This window comes from Protopterus annectens, chromosome 6.part0 (assembly GCF_019279795.1).
Source record: "Protopterus annectens isolate FY-2018-M chromosome 6.part0, PAN1.0, whole genome shotgun sequence".
Classification (NCBI taxonomy): domain Eukaryota; kingdom Metazoa; phylum Chordata; order Ceratodontiformes; family Protopteridae; genus Protopterus; species Protopterus annectens.
Window position 1 is genome coordinate 1,135,482,914 of NC_056737.1, and position 22,197 is coordinate 1,135,505,110.

General features: G+C 46.7%; 1 protein-coding gene across 2 annotated transcripts in view; it reads right to left on the reverse strand.

Annotated features, from left to right (window-relative positions):
- Positions 1–22,197, reverse strand: part of TANC1 (tetratricopeptide repeat, ankyrin repeat and coiled-coil containing 1) — a 3,647,153-nt gene that overhangs the window by 964,635 nt on the left and 2,660,321 nt on the right. For both annotated transcript variants that reach the window (XM_044074752.1, XM_044074753.1), the window contains exon 15: positions 6,857–7,023. In XM_044074752.1, coding sequence (XP_043930687.1) covers positions 6,857–7,023 — 167 coding nt within the window. The remainder of the gene's footprint in view (positions 1–6,856; positions 7,024–22,197) is intronic.

Sequence of the window (22,197 nt, forward strand, 5' to 3'; positions counted from 1 at the left end):
GGTAAATGGTAGTACTTTGTAAAAGTGTGCAGTGAACTCCAAGTTGCAGCCTCTAAAATGTCTTTGGTTGGTACTCCTCTGAGAAAGGCTGCTGAAGTGACTGCTGCCCTGGTAGAATGAGGCCGAATGCCCTTGGGAACTGATTTGCCATGTTGTGAGTAGCAAAAACGAATGCAGTGGCCTATCCATTTTGAAATAGTCTGTTATGAGATGGGCTTTCCTTGAGATCCTGCAGCATATGCCACTAAAAGTTGCTCAATTTTTCTGAAAGCTTTAGTTTTGTCCAAGTAGAAGCGTAGTTGTGTATGTCCAAAGAATGCAGAAGTCTCTCACCCTTATTCTGTGGATTTGGATAAAAGGTAGGCAAATGAATGGTTTGGTTAAGGGCCACACTGGACACTACCTTAGGTTCGTCCTTAGAGAAACCCTGTCTGGATGGAAAATGATGAAAGGTTCCACAGCCATGAGTGCCTGTAACTCTGAAACTCGTCTTGCAGAGCTGTTTTCCAAGATAAGAACTTTATATCAGCTGTATTGGCTGGCTCAAAAGGCGGCAGTGTGAGTTTTTCCAAGACATAATTGAGGTCCCATGCAGGTAGTGGGGCTCTCCTTGGAGGTCTTATGTTTTTGGCCCCTCTGAGGTACTGCCTTAGGAAAGGATGGAAAAAAATAGGAGGTTCCGTATTGTAATGAGCTGAAATGGCAGAGGCATGAATTTTAATTGATGAAAAGAATAGGCCTTTGTCCAGCATCTCAGTTAGGTATTGTAAAATCTGAGGAATATTTGGTACAGATGTGTCAATTCCTTGTGCCTGGTTCCACGCACAGAATTTTTTCCATTTTTTTGCATAAGATTTTCTGGTACGGGGCCTCCTGGCCTCCAAAATAACATCCATCACTGCTATAGAGAGAGGTGTGTTTTGATTGGTTACATTATCCGCCATGTTGCCAGATTTAGGGTCCTGAGTTGGCTGTGCAGAATCTGATTGTTTCGCTGGGTCAGTAAGTGAGGAATTAGACGCAATGTCCAGGCTGGGCCTTGAGACAAACTTTTTAGGATTGGGTACCAGTGCTGATGTGGCCAGTCTGGGGCAATCAAAATCATTATTGGCTTCTCTTGTCTGACCTTTAGGAGTACCTTGGGGAGGAAAGGCATATACTGTTAGACTTTTCCAGCTGAATGACACAGCATCCATTTTCCATGCTTGCTTGTGATAAGTCCCTGTACAGAATTTCTGTAGTTGGCAGTTGTGAGGGGAGGCAAATAAATCTATGTCTGGGCATCCTCATTCCTTTGTTATCATACTGAAGACTTGTGGATCCAGTTTCCACTCGTGGGGATCCATGAGGTTTCTGCTTAGTTCGACTGCCAGAGTATTGTTCTTTCCTGGCAGGAATTGTGCTTGCAGGTGTACTTGATAAGTCAATGCTGTGTCCCACAAAGTCATGGCTTGTCTGCAGAGGGGGTAGGAATGTGTGCCTCCCTGCTTGTTTATGTACCACGTGACTGTAGTATTGTCCGTCCTTATCAGTAGTTGTCCTGGATGAAGTAGATCCTTGAAAGCTGTCAGGGCATTCTGAACAGCTAGCATCTCTTTTTGATTGATATGTAGATGCATTTGGCTTGTGGACCATGTGCCCTGAATATATTTTCCTGCCTTGTGTGCTCTCCAGGCATAATCTGATGCATCTGTTGTTATTGACTGCCTGGCTGTGGGTAGATTGAATGGCTGTCCCTTGTTGAGGTGACAGGCATGTGCCCACCATCGAAACCCCTGTTTCAGGCAAGGAATGAGGGTAATTAATGCTTCCAGGCTTTGACAATGTTGAGTCCAGACACTTTTTAGGTACCACTGAAGTTTCCTCATATGCGGTCTGGTATATGGAATTAGCAGAATGCAGGATGCCATGATGCCCAAAGTCTGCAGAATTTTTCTTGCAGATAACTGGGTCTTTGTTGCCAACATTTTGAAGTAAGAAGTTAGTTGCCTTTGTTTGTCTGGCGTGAGATAAGCCATCTGGGCAGTTGTATTTAAGCTTGCACCCAGGAATATTATTTCTTGTGAAGGTACTAGTTTTGATTTATTTTCGTTTACTGTGTACCCTAGGCAAGTTAATAATCTCTTTACGAACGCCAGATGCTTTAGTAGAGTGTCCTTGTTCTCTGCTTGTATAAGGCAGCCATCCAAGTAAGGATATATTTGAATTCCTCTTTGTCTGCAAAATGCAATTACTGGTGCCAGGCATTTTGTGAAGACCCTGGGCGCAGTAGATAAGCCAAAGGGTAGTGCAGAGAATTGGTAGTGCATTGAGCCAGCTATGAATCTGAGGTATCTTCTGCAAGATTGTCTGATTGGGATATGCAGGTATGCCTCTTTTAGGTCCAAAGTTACAAGCCAAGCCTTCTTGCCCAGCATAGGCAGAAGCTGCTGTAGAGTTAACATTTTGAATTTTGGAATGTCCAGAAATGTGTTTAGAATAGACAGGTCCAGTACTGGTCTCCAGGATTTGTCTTTTCTGGGTACCAAGAAAAGTCTTGAGTAAAATCCTTGTCCCTGCTCTTGCTGTGGTACTTGCTGAATGACCCTCATGTTCATAAGGGACGTAACTTGTTTTTGTGCCTCTGCCCATTGATTGTGTGGCAGGTTTGGCATACCTTTTGCCTTTGGCAGGGTGTGAAAGTGGAACTTGTAGCCCTGGGACACTATATTCAATACCCATTTGTCCTGGGTGGTCATGTGCCAATTTTGAGAGAAAAGTGCTAGTTTTCCCCCTAAGGGGGCTGCAAGAAGATAAGTGCTTGGTGCTGGCAGAGGCAAGTCATTGGGACTGTTTCCTGTATGGCTGTGCTTTGTCTTCTCCACTTTTGGAGGTAGAAGCGCCCCACTGTTTAGGCCTGTATGAGCCCTGGGGCTGGGATCTGTGTCTGGGACGTCTGTATCTGCCTCTTTGTAGCCTGTCCGACACTGGAAAGGACCAATTCTTTGTAGGCCAGTTCCTGCTAAATCTTGGTGGCTGAACCTGTAAAAAATCCTTTACTGTTTGCATAGATTTCACTTTGTCCTCCATTTTCTTCAAAACTTCCTCTGCTTTAACACCAAATAAAGTATCATGCTGTAATGGAGCATCTAATCATTTTGCTATAACATGATCAGGCAGATTTTGTTCCTTTAACCAAGCATGCCTCCTAATGACAGAATCCGTAACTGCAGCCCTGCAGGAGGCCTCCAGAGAATCAAAACCACATTGCAATATATGCTTCCCCACTTGTTCAGTTGCATGCAAAAATCCTGCATTTCCTTATTTTCTGCCCAATCAGAATTGGCCAACATTTTCTGTTTTAACAGTGCCATTAAGTATTGCTGATATTTAATCATATGAAATTGACAACTTAAAGCCCTCACAGCCAAAGTAGCAGAAGTGTAAACCTTTTTCCCCCATCTGTCTAGTGCCCTTGAATCCCTGTCAGAAGGGATAGGGTTTTCTGCAGTAGCGGCCTTAACCCCTTTGGGACCCTGAGAAACAGTTTCTGGGTCAGCAGCAGGGTTTTTATAAAGAAATTTATGTGAATCTGGAACCCTGTAGTATCTGTCTGGTTTAACAGGAGCTGGAGTTAAGGAGTCTGGAGAAAGGCCGGACTCTGAAAATACATCATCTACAATGTCTAGCACAGGGGGAATAGCAAGAGGCCTGTGCTGAGGAAGTAAAAGAAAATCTCTAAGCCTTTTCTTTGATTCTGAGTAATCATGGCTCTCCCAGTGGAAGTGCTCCCTCATGGTATGCAGGGTTTCCCCAAAAGAATAATCCTCGGGAGGAGAGGCTGAAGGAATGGATTCTTCAGCATCAGAATCCTCACAGGGAGGAAGAGAGTATTCCTGTACAGAAGAGGAGTCAGGGGAAATGGAAACCTGATCTGAAGAGTCATAGTCTGTCTCTTGCCTAGGCCTCTTGTCAGGAGGGGGTTGGGAACCCCTGATCAAGGTAATAAGGTCTTCGGCCATTTTGAGCATCTGTTTCTTAGGCATGGAAGTTTGTCCTGGGGAATGCTGTACTTGTTTCTTTGTCTTTAAAGCTGCTTTAGTCTTTGTTTTTGAAGCTGAAGTAGGCTTTACATATAGCTGTGTAGGTCTGAAAACACCATCAGAAGCCGATGCCTGCTCAGTGGCTCTGGACCCATCTGAGGGAATGATTTCCAAGTGTCCAATACCTTGAGTATCCAGAGGCCTAGCTGGCTCCACGTGGGAGTCGTCAGCGGTCTGTGGCTCTGAGGTAACGGGCGTCAGGGGCTGCGAAAGCGCCTCACTGAGAACCGGTGACTGGCTTAGCAGAAGCCTCATCGTTGGTTTTGGATCTCGGATGCCTGTCCTTCTCATTTTCCTTGCGTTTTTTAGAAACTCTGGTCGTCGGCTGTTCCGACGGCATTATATAGTTGAATTTTCGGCCAAAGTAATGAAAAGCAAAATCAAACAGACGCTTAATAGTGCATTGGTTGAATCTAGCACAAAACCGACAGCTAGCAACGTTATGATCAGGGCTTAGGCAAGGAATACAGTAAGAATGAAAATCCTTATGAGGTATTTGCTTCCCACAAGAAATACAATTGTTAACTTTTTCTGACATCGGTCTGGAGCAAGAAAAAAAGTTTCCCCAACGGGGTAGTTAGCTTTAATGAAGACTTTGGATCTGAAATTCGTTTGTGAAAACCTCAGGAGTCGGCCGACCGGCACTTGCGAACTGCTTTTGCTTAGGGCACCGCGCGGCAAGAAAGACTGAAGAAAATGGCATCGGCTGCATCTTTTATCCCCCTGGCGCACTGACGTCAGGGAAGAGGCGACAGCAACCGACGCCGGACCTAGACTTTGGAATTCAGGCCGACTGTGGGTAGCCTGGCAGCAGGATAACCCAAGAGTAATGACTGCAACAGTGAAACACGATGAACATCCTCTCTTTTGACCACCACACTGCCACTGTGGTTAGAAAGTCCTTCTATGTGGCATATCTCATTACTAAGGGTTTTGCATCCAGGAAGAAAGAGGTTATTGTCTCCCTCTACTCTTCCCTCATTAGGCCAACCATCGAGTACAAAGCCCCATTTGTCATGTACCTCAATAGACACCTGCAACAACTGGAGAGGCTGCAAAAGTACCTCATAAAGATGATGCTGGGCCTTAAATAGTTGTCCTATACAGACAGACTAAAAAAAAAACTCCAACTATTCTCTGTCTCATATCACCTTAGAGGCGATCTCTGCTCGACTTAAAAAGCCATGTCTGACCCAGCTCTGTTAGAAATGCTACATCTAAAGAAATCCCAATCCCTCCACACCACATGCTCCAGAGACCTCAACCTCATTACCACAATCAACAGAACATGCTGGAAGGAAACATTCATAACCCACAGACTGCCCATGCTATGGAATAGACTTCCCATACATGTCAAACAGAGCACCTCATTGGCCCTCTTCAACAGAAATCTTGATGAGTAGATAGGAAATAGAAAATTCACCCCAAGGATCACTCCAGTGGCTCTACTTGACACAGGCACTAGGAACTAATGTCGGGTGGCATGATGCCAGGGTAATCCTATGGGCTAGGCTTGTAAAGGGTCCACAGCCATCAGCCTAGTACACACCTATGAACTATGGTTATCCAGCCATGCCTCTCAAAGCTGTTCCCCTGCATTCAACTACAGATCCCACCTGCCAAAAAGTGACACACTGCCAATGTCTGGGTAATCCTTTTGGCCTATTTTGTGCAGAAGAGCCCAAAGGATTCTCCTGTAATCTAGGAAGTAGGCATTTCTTGACTGAGGAGGAGCTGCAGGCTTCCTATAACACAGTTCAACCACTCGACCTTCTCCACTGAACTCAGATTCACTTCAGATGTATGGCTTACCATGTCCAAGCTTCAAATGTTCCAACATGGGAAGTCTGGCAATGACTCTACTGGATGCATCCCTTCAAAACTAGTTTTCAGGGTGCACCTCTTTATTGTCAGCCACAACATTTTTCCCTAGCTAACTGAGAAACATGCTAAGGATTATTAGCACATCACAGATATGGGAATTTGTGAGAGAAGGTCATGACTGATGCATCTGTCTGCCACTGAATCAAATTTATGATGGACCTTTTTTCTGATCTCTGTGTTGGCCATCTTCTAAATCCATCATCTTCTGGACAATGATGAAGGCACTGAACTTCAAGTGTCCTGCAGGTGCCCAGACTGAAATGACTGCAGCTGTGATACTGTTCAATATCAAGTCTGTCTCCTAGGAAGTACAAACTGTGCTGGAGCAGGTTCCTGATTCATGATTTGACAACTGCAGGAAGAGTTATAGTGTTTTAGGCATCAAATGCAGGAACTTTCAACTGACATTATATTGTGAGTTACAGCCAAACTGGTAAAGGCAGAAAGAGCCAAGGAGCACAGGGTGTAAGTGCTGTTAATGAAGAAAATAACTGAGGAGCTGAGAGGGAGAGAGGTGCTGTAAATGGAGAAAAGAGCCAAGCAGCAGAGAGAGAAGTGCTGTTGATGGAGAAAAGAACAAGTGTTCACATGGAGTAAGTGCTGTTAACAGCAGAAAAGAACAGGGGAGCATGGGGAGTAAGTGCTCCCTCCTAGCATAGCACATGACATCATGACCTGCAGCAGTGGAACCATACCCCCCCCCCAAATACAGGTGTAAGATAAAAGTGATATGTGGGTCTCAGAAGGGGAAATTCCAACAAATTCCCATTAGAAACGGCCTACAAATTCAGGGCTACTAAACTTCTCATTTTCATTACTGCATGCAGTGTTGGAGATAATTTAAAATAGACTTCATGCTAATAAATAGCCTTGAATACCAAAATTCTTACCTGGAAATTAGAACGCACTGTTACAATTGGTTTCAGCCAAGGTGGAAATCTTGAAATCATTTTGATTACAAAGGAGGCAATTGTATCACCGTAGTCAGGCTTGTGAAACTCGGCCTCATTTAAGCCATCTATCAATATTATATAGTCTTCTTCTGGAATTTTTTGTTCTGCAAGGCAAATTTTAAAAATATGGCTTAAGAAGTGTATGCGTGAGATAAACAGAGAAAGAGCTTAAATTGCAGGAAAAAAGTTGTGCATTTATTTAGACTTAACAGAATTGAGGATGGTCATTATACCCAGAAAATCTACTTACGAATCAATTACAGCACAGTGTCCTGTCACCCATCAGGCCTGACAAGTAATGCTCCCTCCACGACTGCCTAGGCTAATTCCTAGGAAAAGCCATCAAAAAACACCCCCACATTCAACAGTTCAGGGTCTGTGATATACAGTGACATCTTATGAGGAAATACTATTTTTCAGCATCCAGACACTGACTTTGTGCATATCAGCACTTTTGTTCTTACTGTACATTCTAGAGTGTGTTTTTGCTTTTGGAGTGATCCAGACAATCAACACTAAAGATACCCTCCCCTGCCACCTACTGACCCATTTATTTCCTTTACAGGGTAACACCCAAGCGCATGCACTCCTTGGCAAATGTGAAAGTCTACAATACATTTCATCCTAGCCTAATTAGTCTATTTGTTCTGGTTAGAGACAAGAATCACACATTAGGGAGTAAGCCAGTTGTTTGTAATTCACAATCCGTTCCCTACAGGCCTAACTTCTCCCTGTGGTAGCTGTGATGCCATAAGTTACTACCTGAATAAATGATGCATGGCGATCCTTATGTTTAGCATCTCACAGATTCCACCAAGAAACTCTAGAACAGTGGGGGTGCTATCATCAAGAAAGGAAGATAGCCTGAGAATTGTAATATAGGAAGTTCCTAACATTTTCTTTCCTTCCTGGGAAGTCACTACTTCCATATTAAAATAAAAAAACAAACTGAACAAGCTTTAGGTGTGCTCTACACTGGTTTCCACAACATACACAGTGGAGGCCTGAATCAGACAACTACCAGGTTAAGAAGAAATGCAGATAACACCAAGTCCTGTGGCAAACATTAGGAAAACAACTGGAGAAGGTTCTGGGGTAGAGGAAAGGTCAAATTGTATGGAGGGGAAGTGAAAGTGCATCTGGCTGATTATATATCTGAAACGAATCTGGTGCTTCTTCCTTAACATTGATGTGCCAACAAGTGTACATACAGAGTTACCATCTGGTCCCCTTCTTTGACAAAGCACGGAGAACTAGAGACCATATGCGAGGTAAATTGTACTCGATTAGGAGGGGTTATGGGGTATGGGCACTTCCCAGCTTTTCTACAAGAGATCCAGGAGATGACATCTATCAGTCAGTCATCTGTGTCAAGGTAAACCCCATTTTTTGAAGACGGCCAATCTTCCTCCAACCAGGACAAAGGATCTTGGGAAGGAGAGGGGGAAAAATGACTGGCTGCAACTTCAAGGATTTCCTTTCATTAACTGGAACACTGAACCAGTGACCTCTAATTGTCTTGGCTTTGGTACAAATGGAAATTATCCTCTTATTCTCCTTCTGAAGGGGATTCCCCTCCCCATTTTTGATCAATTGCTGCCAGAAAAACTACTACTACTGGGTTGAATAATTCCTAGAAAATGGATAAAAAAGGAGTCTGGAAATTACAGTTGTGTTGGTAACCTACTACAATCAATGTTGCAGTACTTAGTCTTGGGAATTTGTGCCATGCAGAAGTCCACAACAGTCTCAAATGCCAGAGGCTTTCACCATTCTCTAATGTGTAGACACCCTTGCTAGCTAACTTCACAACATCGGTGGTAACAAAGGGTAGTCAACGGGCACCATCTTCAGGTTTTTCTTATACATGGTCCCAAAGTCTGAATGTTCCTCAGGCAGAACACAACTTGCATTGCAAAGGTCACTTTGTACGTGAAGGAGGATTGCGAGCATGGGGTTAAGGAGGTGACAGGTTCCGTATCCACCGCAACCTCAGGGGCAGGCGACTACAGGGACAGATGAGACAGGAAAGGGTACTGCAACACTGATCTACCTGAACATCTACAATTATGTCAAGTTACTAACACAAATGTACTACGTTCTTTGCTGTCAATGCTGACATAAATAGTCTTGGGAGGACTCCCAAACCTATGTTACTGGGGTAATTGGAGAGTGCTCTGTGCCAGGCATACAAAGTTCTGCAGGCTGGCAGAGGCAAACCCAGCTTTGGTTCTGGATATAGCACTAAAGTGATAGTGTTTACTGTATTGTATACAGAAGACTAGGTAGCTTCTTCTAGGACTGTCTCATTCAGTGTCCCTTTCAAGACTGCTGGAGTGATTGCCATTGCCATAATGGAATGAGCCCAGAGTCTGCCAGGTATCTGTTTTACATGGTGTGTGCAACAAAATGCAATTCGGCTTGCAATACTTTCTGGGATGGCCTAATTCTCCATAGCTCTCTCCTCACCTTTGGCAAAAGCCACCAAAAGTTGATCATACCAGTTTGAAAATCTAGTTCTGTGCAGGGAGAACCCTTAGATGTCAGTTTACATCCGAGTGTAGAACTGTCTCCTCTTTATTCTGGGAATTTGGAAAATACACAGGAAGATGTACAGCCTGGTTCAAGGAGAATTCTAATACCACCTTGGGCATAAAGGAAAGTCTAGTTTTCAAGGTTACTCCTTCCCAGTGGAACATGAGGAAGGGTTTCTTACACACATGGGCTTGCAGCTCTAATATACACCTGGCTGAGGAAAGTGCCAGCAGCAGGGCAATTTTCCAAACCAGGTAGTTTAATGGGGCTGTGGCTCCTGACTGAAAAGGTAAACGTGTTAAATTTTCTATCTCTTGCAGGGGTGGGAGTCATGTACTTTTACACTTGCACAGTCATGTACTTTTACACTTTCAAAAGAAAAGCCTTTTTTATACAGGTAAGAGTGGTATTTCAACAGTGCCTGTTTTAACCTTGCTTTAGCAAGCAGAATACTTTTTATCTTGCATCAGATAGAAAGCAGTTTACAACTTGCTAAATAGGATTTTCCGGTATTTGTTTTTCTAGCCGCTTTCAAACCTGCTAGTACATCCTCTGAAAAAGACTGCATGGACAGAAATAATAACTAATCATCAGAGCTGTCAGAACAAATGTACTTAGGTTGGAATGGATGCCAGACTCCTAACTTTGAATTCTAAGGTCCATGAAATGAGGTAATGCTTTGATTCTCCCTTTGTTGAGGGTGAGGAGGAGGGAGAACCAACATTGCCTGGACCAGTAAGGAGCAATTAATATCATATGTCCACGTGGCAGCCTCCAGGATGTCCCTGGTGGGGACTCCTCTGAGGAAAGCTGCAGAGGTGGAGGCTGCTCTGGCGGAGTGAGTCCTGACCCCCCTTAGGAAGAGGCTTTCTGTGTTGCTTGTAGCAGAAATGGATGGAGTGTGCTATCCATTTGGAAATTGTTTGATTGGAGATGGCTTTGCCCTCTGCCCCTGCAGCAAAGCTAACCTGCAATTGATCGGACTTTCTGAAGGATTTAGTCCTGTCTAGATAGAATCTGAGTTGTCTGTGCACATCTAGAGAGTTCAGGATCCTTTCCCACTTGTTCTGTGGGTTAGGGAAAAAGGTGGGCAAATGAAAGGACTGATTGAGAGTCACACCGGACACCACTTTGTGCATGAAGGTTGTGTTAGTCCTGAGGGAAACCCTGTCAGCATGGAAGATGATGACGGTCAACACAGCTATGAGTGCTTGTAGCTCAAGAAACCCTTCTGCCTGAAGTGACGGCCAGAAGGAAAGCAGTCTTCCAGGTGAGAAATTTTAGCTCTAATGAAGATTCTGGTTCGAGGGGGGGGGGGCAGGGTGAGTTTTTCCAACACAAAGTTAAGGTCCTAAGCTAGGGTTGGTGCTCTTCTGGGTGGTCTCAAGTTGCTAGCCCCTCTTAGGAATTGTTTGATCAGAGGGTGTGAGAAAAGGGGCTGCTCAGTGGGGAAATGAGCAGAGAGAGCAGAGGCATGAATTTTAATAGAGGAAAAAGAGAGACCACTGTGTAGGAGGTCAGCTAAGTAATCCAGGATGAGAGAGAAGGAGGGCTGTGCTGTATCGGCTCCCTTAGCCTGAATCCAGGTGCAGAACCTTTTCCATTTGTCAGCATAAGACTTTCTAGTGCTAGGGCATCTGGCCTCACATATAACATCCAGAACCTGTTTACTGAGCTTGGCAGATTGATCAGTGGTTAGGGAATAAGCCAAGCAGCCAAATTGAGGGTCTGCAATTGGGGATGCATGAATTTTCCTTCCCTCTGGGTCAGAAGGGTTAGGGTCTGAGTGAGATGCCATGGTGGCGGTGGGGACAAGTTGCGCAGCAGTGGGTACCAGTGCTGGTGAGGCCAGTCTGGAGCAATAGGAATTACCCTTGGTTTTTCCTCCCTTATTTTGAGCAGTACCCTGGGGATGACAGGTAGTGGAGGAAAGGCATAGATCAATAGACTGACCCAGGGGTAGGAAAGGGCATCCACTTTCCAAGCCACGCAGTGATGCTCCCTGGTGCAGAACTTGCTGAGCTAATGGTTGGTGTGGCAGGCAAAGAGGTCAACCTTCGGGGTGCCCCATTTCTGAGTTATTAGGGCAAAGGTTCTTTTGTCTAGCTGCCACTTGTGTGAGTCCAGAAGATTTCTTTTGTCTAGCTGCCACTTGTGTGAGTCCAGAAGATTTCTGTTTAAGTGGTCTGCCAGAGAGTTTAGAGAACCTGGCAAAAATTGTGCTAACAGGTGGAGTTGCATGGCAGAGGCTGTATGCCAAAGGATCATGGCCAGCCCGTATAGAGGGTAGAAGTAAATCCCTCCCAGCTTGTTGCTATACCACATTACAGTGGTGTTGTCTGTTTTGATCAGGAGAGCCCCTGGGGAGATAAGGGGCTTGAAAGCTGTCAAGACATGCTGGACAGCTATTATCTCTTTTTGGTTGATGTGCAGATGGATTTGCTGTGGGCTCCATTGGCCCTGTGTGCACTTGCCGTCCAGGTGTACACCCCAGGCATAGTCTGATGAGTCTGTGGTGAAGGTCTGGGCAGTGGGAGGTGGTGAGGAAGGTAATCCCTTGTTGTGGGAGCATGCTGCTGGTACGCAAAGAAAATCTTTTCTGAGGCAAGGTATCATGGGTATAAGAGTTTCCAGGTCTTGAGAGAGTGTTGACACCAAAGGAGTTTTAGGTACCATTGAAGTTTCCTCATATGCAGTCTGGCATATGGAATGAGTAGAATGCAAGATGCCATGAACCCCAGAGCTTGCAGGATTTTCCTTGCAGATAACTGGGGTCTGTTGGATAGTTGAGAGAAGTAGGCTGTCAGCTAAGTTTGCTTCTCTGGTGTAAGGAATGCCATCTGGGATGCTGTGTCCAGGCTTGCTCCCAGGAATATAATCCTTTGGGTGGGTACTTTTTTGGATTTCTTTGCACTGATTGTGTACCCTAGGGAGGTCCATAGGGACTTTACAAAGGCCAGATGCTTGAGCAGCTTTTCCTGGCTGTCTGCCTGAATTAGGCAGTCATCCAAGTATGGGTAAATAGTACAGTTGTGTACACTTACCATAGATGTAGATGTTCGAGTGTATTCACTGTTGCAGTCATTACATTTGGGTAATCTGCTGGCAAGCTGCCCTCAGTCGGCCTGATTAACAAAGTCTTGGGTCCTGCGTCAGTTGCTGTCCCTTCTTCCATGACGTCAGGGGTATAAACCATGCAGCAGACGCCATTTTATATATATATATATATATATATGTACACACACAATTAAAAACACAAAAAATATACCTCCAAACAAAAGAAAATACACCAAAAAGGCTTTTAAGCATAGTAAAAGAAAGTAGAGGTATAGTAAGAGAAAAGCAGGGGGTTGGATGGAGGGTAACCAGGACTGCAACAGTGAATACACTCGAACATCAGCATTTATGGTAAATGTACACAACTGTACTATGTTCTTCGTATTTCACTGTTGAAGTCATTACATTTGGGTAGATTCCCAAAGCTATGGTTGGGAGGATGGATTTATACAGCATTAGGACCAGCTATAAGACCCTGCAGGACAGCAGTGGCAAAGCCAGCTCTGGATTTAGAGAAGAAAGGTAAATGGTAATGTTTGGTGAATGTATGAACTGAGCTCCACGTAGCAACTTCTAGAAGGTCTCTGGTAGGAACACCTCTGAAAAAGGCTGTAGAAGTAGATGCGCAGCCCTGGTGGAATGAGATCTAATCCCCTGGGAGATAGCTTTACCATGGTGCATATAGCAGAAAAAAACACAGTGGCTTATCCATTTGGAAATAGTCTGCTTTGAAATAGCCTTTCCATCTGCTCCTGCAGTAAATGCCACCAGTAATTGTTCAGATTTTCTTAGAGATTTTGTCCTGTTTAAGTAAAAATCTAAGCTGTCTGTGTACATCCAATGAATGCAGAATCCGCTCCCCCTTGTTCTGTGGATTGGGAAAGAAAGTTGGCAAATGAATGGTCTGATTAAGAGACACACTGGATACCACCTTAGGCATGAAGGATTTGTCCTGAGAGACACCCAGTCCGCATGAAAAATAATGAAAGGTTCCACTGCCATAACAGCCTGTAATTCAGAAATCCTTCTAGCTGAAGTGACTAACAGGAAAGCTGTTTTCCAGGAGAGAAATTTTAAGTCTGCAGTAGCAGCTGGCTCGAAAGGAGGGAGAGTGAGTTTTTCCAATACAAACTTGAGGTCCCAGGCAGGGGTTGGAGCTCTCTTGGGTGGTCTTAAGTTTTTGGCCCCTCTGAGATACTGCTTTAGCAGAGGATGAGAGACGTGGGGAAGTTCTGTGTTGTAATGAGCTGAAATGGCTGAGGCATGGATTTTTATGGAAGAAAAGGACAGGCCCTTTTGAAGCATCTCAGTTAAATATTGCAGAATCTGTGGAATATTGGGCATTGCTGTGCTTATTCCTTGTAACTGGTTCCAGGCACAGAATCTTTTGCATTTGTCAGCATAAGATTTTCTAGTACTAGGCCTTCTCGCCTCCAAAATGACATCCATCACAGGTTTGTTGAGGGATGCTAAGGGTGAATTTAGGTGATTAGCCATGCTGCAAGATTCAAAATTTGGAGCTGAGTGTGCAGAATTTGGTTGTTCTGCTGAGACAGTAAATAAGGTGTCTGAGGCAGGTGCCACGGTGGAGGGTGTGACACATTGCGCAGGAGTGGGTATCAGTGTTGGAGAGGCCAATTTGGAGCAATCAGAATCATTTTTGGTTTGTCCTGTTTGACTTTTAGTAGAACTTTGGAGAGCAGAGGCAGAGGGGGAAAAGCATAAACTGATAGGTTTTTCCAGCTGAATGATAGGAGCATCCACTTTCCAGGCTTTTTTGTGATGAGTCCTTGTGCAGAACTTTTCCAACTGATAGTTCTGGGGTGAGGCAAAAAGATATACATCTGGACTCCCCCATTTCCGTGTCAACATGTTGAAAATCTGTGGTTCCAGTTTCCATTCGTGTGGGTCCGTGAGATTTCTGCTTAGTTCGTCTGCCAGAGTATTCAGCTTTCCTGGCAGGAATTCAGCTTGTAGTTGTATTTGGTAGGTCAAGGCCGTGTTCGACAATGCCATGGCTAGTCTGCAAAGGGGGTAGGAGTGTGTACCCCCCTGCTTGTTTATGTACCCCAAAACTGTGGTGTTGTCTGTCTTTATCATTAATTGTCCTAGATGAAGTTAGTCCTTGAAGGCGGTCAGTGCATTCTGTACAGCTAGCATCTCTTTCTGATTGATATGAAGGTGCATTTGATTTGGGCTCCATTTGCCCGGAATGCACTTCCCTGCCAGATGAGCCCCCCAAGCATAGTCTGATGCATCTGTAGTTAGGGTTTGGGCGGCAGTGGGTGGATGGCAGTCCCTTGTTTTGGTGGCAGGCCTCTGCCCACCATAGGAAGTCTAGTTGCAGGCAAGGTATGATAGGAATTAGAAGTTATGTACTCACCATAACGTTCCATCTGAGTAGGTGTATTCATTTGTCTGCAACCTGTGGGTTATGGATCCGATATCGGATCCGAACCGGCATAGTTTCCAGCTATGGATCCAAGCTCTCAGCTCCTCCCCTCACCCATAATGCCCTGCTCTACCCTCATGACCTCAGATCGAGTTTGCCAAAGCAACAATACCCTCAAAAGGGTAACAAGTAATATGCAGGAAACTGAAAGGCCAGGGGGATAGGAGGGCGGGATGGTTGCAGACAAATGAATACACCTACTCAGATGGAACGTTATGGTGAGTACATAACTGCTAAATCTGAAGTAGGATATTCATTTGACTGCAACCTGTGGGACAGAGTCCCCAGCTACCTGAATCTTGGGCGGCCATCATGGAAGGATATTCCGAGCACCGCTGAGCCAAAGGATGCTCTACCCCTAGATGCAAGATCCAACTTATAGTGGGAAATAAACGTATGAGATGAAGCCCACGTGGCTGCTGCACAAATATCATCCAGAGGAATCCTAGCCTTGAAGGCTGCTGAGGTAGATACTGACCGGGTTGAATGGGCATGAACACCCTCCGGTCGCGGCCTTCCTGGCGCTTGATAAGCCAATAAAATGCACTGTGAAATCCAGCGGGACAGAGAAACTTTGGAAATTGGCTTGCCCAAATTGAATTTTGCAAAGGAAATAAACAGCTGGTCGGATTGCCTATGACCAGCTGTCCTGTTGAGATAAAATCTTAGTTGCCTGTGAACATCTAGTGAGTGTAGCCTATATTCACCTTTGTTTTCATACTTAGGGAAGAAAACAGGGAGGTTAATGGATTGATTGATGTTTGCTTCAGAAGCGATTTTAGGAAGGAAGGACGGGTTGGTCCTGAGGGAGACACGGTCCGGATAAAAACCAAGTAAGGAGGTTTAGCTGATAAAGCTTGAAGTTCAGAAACTCTCTTGGCTGATGTAATGGCTACCAAAAGGCTGTCTTGTAAGACAAGAATTTGAGGTCCACTGTAGCCGCGGGCTCGAAGGGGAGCGGTCAAGGCCTGTAGGACCAAAGAAAGGTCCCAAGGAGGAACTGCTTGCTTTATAGGGGCCTGAGAAGGAAAGTACCCTTAAGAAAAGTTTTGCACAATTTGGCTGACATAAGAGGATTAGACTCTTGACCAATGTGATAGTGAGAAATTGCCGCCAGTTGAACTTTGACTGTGGAACTGCTGGCACCATCATTAAAGAGAGGTTAGAAAATCAAGCACTACGGGAGAGGAACCGTGAAGGGATCTAGGCCTTGCGCTCCGCCCACAGAGAAACGTTTCCATTTGCTTGGTAAACCTTTCTAGTGGATGGTTTATGAGCCGCCACCAAAATAGCCTTTACGGTGAAGAAATACCGAGTCCTTATCAAGAGTGGAACTGCAGCAGCCAAGCGGTCAGCTTCAGGCTGTCCAGGTTCGGAGGAGGAATGCAGGATGGATGGGATATCAGATCCGAATAGGATCTAGAATCCAAGGAGGATTCACCGAGTGAGACCTTAGGAAGGGAACCAGATCTGTCGAGGCCAGAGCAGAGCAATGAGAATCATTCTGCAACCCACCGAGAGGCTTTCTGAAGAACTTGCAGCATCAGAGGCAAGGGTGGATAGGCATACAGAAGACCGGGTGGCCAAGCATGCACCAGAGCGTCTCTTGGGGTACCTCCGGGAGGAGGTATCAGAGCGAAAAAACTGTCGCACTTGGTGTTTGAGGGAGAGGCAAAAGATCGCATGAAGGGTTCCCCACCGTGCGAATATGCGTTCGCTACTTGACAATTGAGAGACCACTCGTAAGGGGTCAGAATGGTGCGACTGAGCTTGTCCGCTAGGATGTTGGACCGACCGGAATGTGCGTTGCTATGAGAAAGCGATTGGTGGAGATTGCCCATTCCCAAACTCTCATGGCCTCTCGACAAAGAGGGTAAGACCTTGTTGCCCCTTGCTTGTTGATGTACCAGACAACAGACATATTGTCCGATTGAATCGCAATTGTTCCCAAGGGAAGAAAGTCCTGAAGTGCTAGCAACGCTAAGAGCACTGCTCTCATCTCTAGAACATTGATATGCAGTAAGGTCTCTGAATCGTTCCATGTGCCTTGGACTGTCCGGCCCCAGTGCCCCCACCCGAGGCGGGAGGCGTCCGTGGTCACCGTGGCGAGAGGGGAGAAGCACAAAATGGGCGACCCTCGTGGAGATCCGGGAGTGGAGCCACCACAAGAGGGACCGCTTGCAAGCCTTGCTGATCGCTATGGGATGATGCATGGGGAGAGCAAGGTATGACCACTGTACTAAGAGCGTCCACTGTAGAATGCCCATATTGAGCCTGGCAAGAGGAAGAAGTGCTATCGGCGAAGCCATGGACCCTAGAGCCCTCAGGACCAACTCCGCTGGAACAGAACATGAATGGAGAATGGCCCGCACCTGGAGCTGCAGATTTAGAACTCTGTCTGCAGTGAGGAAGGCTCGTAAACTCCTTGTGTCTAGTCTGGCCCCTATGAAATCTAAGAGCTGAGTGGGTGCCAGGTTGGACTTGTTTGTATTTATTGTGATGCCCAGAAATGGAGCAAGATGGAGAAAGGAGTCTCACGAGAGAAGTAGATGCCTTGTTGGGGCGGTAAGGAGCCAGTCGTCCAGGTAGGGAAAGACCTGCACCCCTGAAGCCTCAGGTGGGCCGCTACCACTGCTAGTACTTTGGTAAACACCCTGGGGCTGTGGTGAGACCAAAGGGAAGGACCCGAACTGGTAGTGACTGGCTCCCAGCCGAAGCGGAGAAACCTCCTGGGCGTCTGTCCATTAGGATGTGGTAGTCTGGCGTCCTTGAGATCTATCGAGCACATCCAGTGGCCTTCTCCCAGAAGGGGAGAATAGATTGTAGAGTGACCATTCGAATTTTTCTTTGGGGACTGCCAGATTCAGGAGAGAGAGGTCTAGGATTGGTCTTAGTTCCCCGTCTTTTTGGCACTAAAAGAACCTGGAGTAGAACCCTGATCCGATCTGGTCTGGGGAACGGGCTGGATGGCTCTTTTCTCTAGCAGATGGCCAATTTCTGCCAAAGCGGCCTCCCTTTGACCGGGTGGTGCGTCTGGGAGGGACTTCATCTTTGGAAGGTGAAGAAAGGAATGCGATATCCCTGGATATGATTTGGAGAACCCAGCGGTCCGATGTTATGGACTCCCATGCCGCTAGGTGCCCAACGTCCCCGACTGCCTCCAGAGTAGAGCAGTCGGGCAACCCTCAGGGTTGCTGCGGGCCCAGAGAAAGGTTCCCTGGACCCGAAGTTTCTGGGAGCCCCTCTGCCTCTAGGGCGGCGTCCTCCCTGTCCTCCTCTGCCACGGAAGGACTGGTTGTCCGAGCAGGCTGGGACTGCTGCGACTTCGGAACCACATCTTCTTCTGACCCTTTTGGTTCCTAGAATAGGGCCTCTGGGGTGCAGAGAAGCGGATTCCCGGCAGACAGCGTCTTCCGTCCTTCTCGCTCTGGGTCAACGTCTCGAACGGTCTTGCCAAACAGAGCAGAACCATCAAAGGCGTTAAAGCGGCGCCTTGAAGGGCTCAGAAAAATCGCAGTGGCGGAGCCAGGCCTGGCGTCTAGTGACCAGTCCTGTCCCGCAGCTCTAGCGCCCTCCGTAGCATGGGAGAGTAGCCGCATAGAAGTATTTGTGACTGACCTAAGAGTGGCCATTTTGGTGGAGTGCAGAGCTCTGTCCTCCTCGAAATGGACTCAGGGGATGCAGCGTTCCTTAATAAGGTCTCGCTGCATCCGAATAACATGTGCCAAATAGTTCAGCGCCCTTACCGAAAGGTCGCCGAACTGAACATCCGCTTCCCCAAGCGGTCCATCATCCGAGACTCCTTGCTCGGTGGGTGGACTGAGGGACTCTCCTGAGCCAGTTCCCTCTTTGTGGCCGCCATCAACATGGCATCTACAGGAGGCCCCTTACTCCAATGGGTCCTGTCAGAAGGCGGGCTAAGGATTTTATCAGGTCTTTTGGGAATTGGCTCCACGGTGTCCGGTTCCTTCCACGCCCTGGTGGTAATAAGGTCCACCAGGGGTCGGCAGGGGACACCCAAGAGGTAGACGGGCCCGTTTGAATGCCTCCAAGAACACGGACTCGTCGAGGAAGACTTGGGGCAGACCACCCCTGATACGGAGCATTTCCATGATGTCTCCGAAGGAGACATCCTCGGGGTGACCGTGGGGAGCCTTCCCCTTCCTCCAAGTCCGTGTCTTCAGTGAGAGACTCAGGAGTCAATGTGCCTCCTTTTGCCGCGTATGCTTAGGAGCCTCCTCTGGGGCTGTCAGAGGAGTCCTGCAAGCAGCAATTTGCTCCATGGGAGCAACTTGGGGCACAAACGGGCTGTCCCAGGGGCCGGATGGTGGAAGCCTGGCCCAGTGCAGAGGGAGGCGGGAGCCGAAGCAAGTGCCGGGGTCCGGAGACCCTCAACAGAGCCCTCTCCACTACATCAAAAGCCGAAGGGGAGCCGACCTCGACCAAAGGATCCGACAATCGGCTCCCCTCGGATCCGAAGAGTGGATCGGAGCCGGCGCCAAGCACTCGGATCCGGGACAGTGCGCTCCGACACACGGCGCCCGGGAGCACTGATCCCCGGATCCGGCTCGGATCCAGGCTCCGAGATCGGGTCCGGCACTCGAAGGCATGGTCGGATCCGGTACCAAGTACTATCGGCTCCGACCTCCCCGGCTCGAAGCTGCTCGGCTCCAGTTGCTCGAACCCGGAAGCGGGTCGGAGAAGGAGCAATAGGCTTGAAAAAGGGTGTTGAGCTCCCCGAGGGGAGGCAAGAGCACTCCCATCTGCATCTGGGCCTGGATGAACCTTCGCATCATCCGGTCCAGATCAGCATCCGAAAGGCTATGGGTAGATCTCGGCGTGGCTACCGAGGTAGTCCTGGAATGCCTCCTCGATAGCCTCGCCGGATCGGGTCTCCTCCTCCTCAGGACCCGGTGAGAAGCACACAGGTGACCGGAGCCGAGAAGGAGGAGACCGCTCCAACAAAGAAGCCGGGGGAGAAGCTTGGCTGGCGGGGCGAAACAGAGGTCTCGGCCCCGCCAGGTGCTTCTCCCTCCGTCCTTTAGATGCATCCCTCTCCTGTCCTGAAGCGGGAGTTTGAGTCCCAGGAGCAGGAGGGGTGCTACAGGGGAACAGCTGCAGGCCCCAGAGGAGGAGGCGGAGGTCGAGTCCGGCGGGTAAAGACCCGCCAAGACCAGCTTGGACCTCCGCTCCCTCAGTGCCCTGGGGTTGAACCCTGCACAAATGGAACAACCAGATGTGAGGTGTTCAACCCCAAGACACTACACCGAGTGTGGCCATCAGCCGGTGAGAGCTTATGGCCACACTCGGAGCATTTAGAGAAAATTGACTTAGGCTGATCAGCCATAGTCAAAATTAACCAAAAGTTACAGAAGTAACTTAAAACAATAAAACAATAAAGAAGCACACAGGCCTCACACACACTCTACGTACCAGCGAGGGAGGGATAAAATATACTACTGAAAATTAAATTAAACTAAAACAGTCAATAAAAATAGGAAACCTACAACTTTCACACAAAAAAGTTTAAAGAAAGCAAAAATATTCTATTCTTGAACAAGAAAAAATCCACTTAGCTGAGAGCTATGAGAACCACATCCAGTTACCAGCGCGGCAAACAAGATCTGAGGTCATGAGGGTAGAGCAGGGCATTATGGGTGAGGGGAGGAGCTGAGAGCTTGGATCCATAGCTGGAAACTATGCCGGTTCGGATCCGATATCGGATCCATAACCCACAGGTTGCAGACAAATGAATATCCTACTTCAGATTCATTGTTTCCAGGCTGTGACAATGTTGACACCATAAACTTTTTAAGTACCACTGAAGTTTCCCCATATGCAGTCTTGCACATGGAATTAGAAGAATGCAGGAGGCCATGAACCCCAAGACTTGCAGAATTTGTCTTGCAGATAGCAGGGTTTTTGTGGCCACCTGTTTGAAGTAAGTTACCAAATTAATTTGCTTTTCTGGCGTAAGGTAAGCCATCTGAGCAGTTATATTCAAGCTTGTACCCAGGAATGTAATTTTTTGAGAGGGTACCAATTGTGATTTCTTTTTGTTTATGGTGTACCCTAGATATGTTAGAACCCTTTTTACAAACGCCAGATGTTTTAGAAGAATGTCTAATTCAGGCAGAAAACAAGGACAATCGCCCAGGTATGGATATATTTGAATATTTCTTTGCCTGCAAAATGCAATTACTGGAGCCAGGCACTTTGTTTAGACCCTGGGTGCAGTAGATAAGCTAAAGGGCAGTGCAGAGAAAGTACAGTTGTGTACACTTACCATAAATGTAGATGTTCAAGTATATTCACTGTTGCAGTCATTACATTTGGGTAATCTGCTGGCAGGTTGCCCTCAGTCGGCCTGAATTACAAAGTCTTGGGTCCTGCGTCGGTTGCTGTCTCCTCTTCCATGACGTCAGGGGTATAAAACAAGCAGCCGGCACCATTTTCTTTAGTTTTTCTTGCCCCAGATGTCAGGTTCCCCAAAAAAGGTAGCAAAATATATATATATATAAAATATGTATACATACCACAATATAAACTTTACCTTCATCTACAAGCAAATACACCACATAGGTTGTAGAGAATAGTGAAGGAAAGATAAACTCCAGAATGAAAAGTGGGATGGCGGGTGGGTAACCTGGACTGTAACAGTGAATACACTCGAACATCTACATTTATGGTAAGTGTACACAACTGTACTATGTTCTTTGTGTTTCACTGTTGCAGTCATTACATTTGGGTAGAATCCCAAAGCTATGGTTGGGAGGCTGGAGCTAAACAGCAGTAGGCGCAGCTATAAGGCCCTGCAGAACTGCAGTGGCAAAGCCTGCCCTTAGAATAAAGAGACAAATGATAATGCTTTGTAAAGGTGTGAACAGAACTCGAAGTAGCGGCCTCTAGAATATCTTTGGTTGGTACTCCTCTGAGAAAGGCTGCTGAAGTAGCTGCAGCTCTGTTGGAATGAGACCTAATGCCCTTGGGCACAGGTTTGCCATAGTGTAAGTAGCAGAAACGAATGCAGTGGCTTATCCACTTTGAAATAGTCTGCTTTGAAATAGCCTTTCCTTCGGATCGTGCAGCATATGTCACTAGTAACTGCTCAGTTTTTCTTAGAGCTTTAGTCCTAATAAGTAGAATCTTAGCTGTCTGTGTACGTCCAAGGAATGCAGAATTCTCTCCCCTTTGTTCTGCGGATTTGGATAAAAGGTTGGCAGATGAATAATTT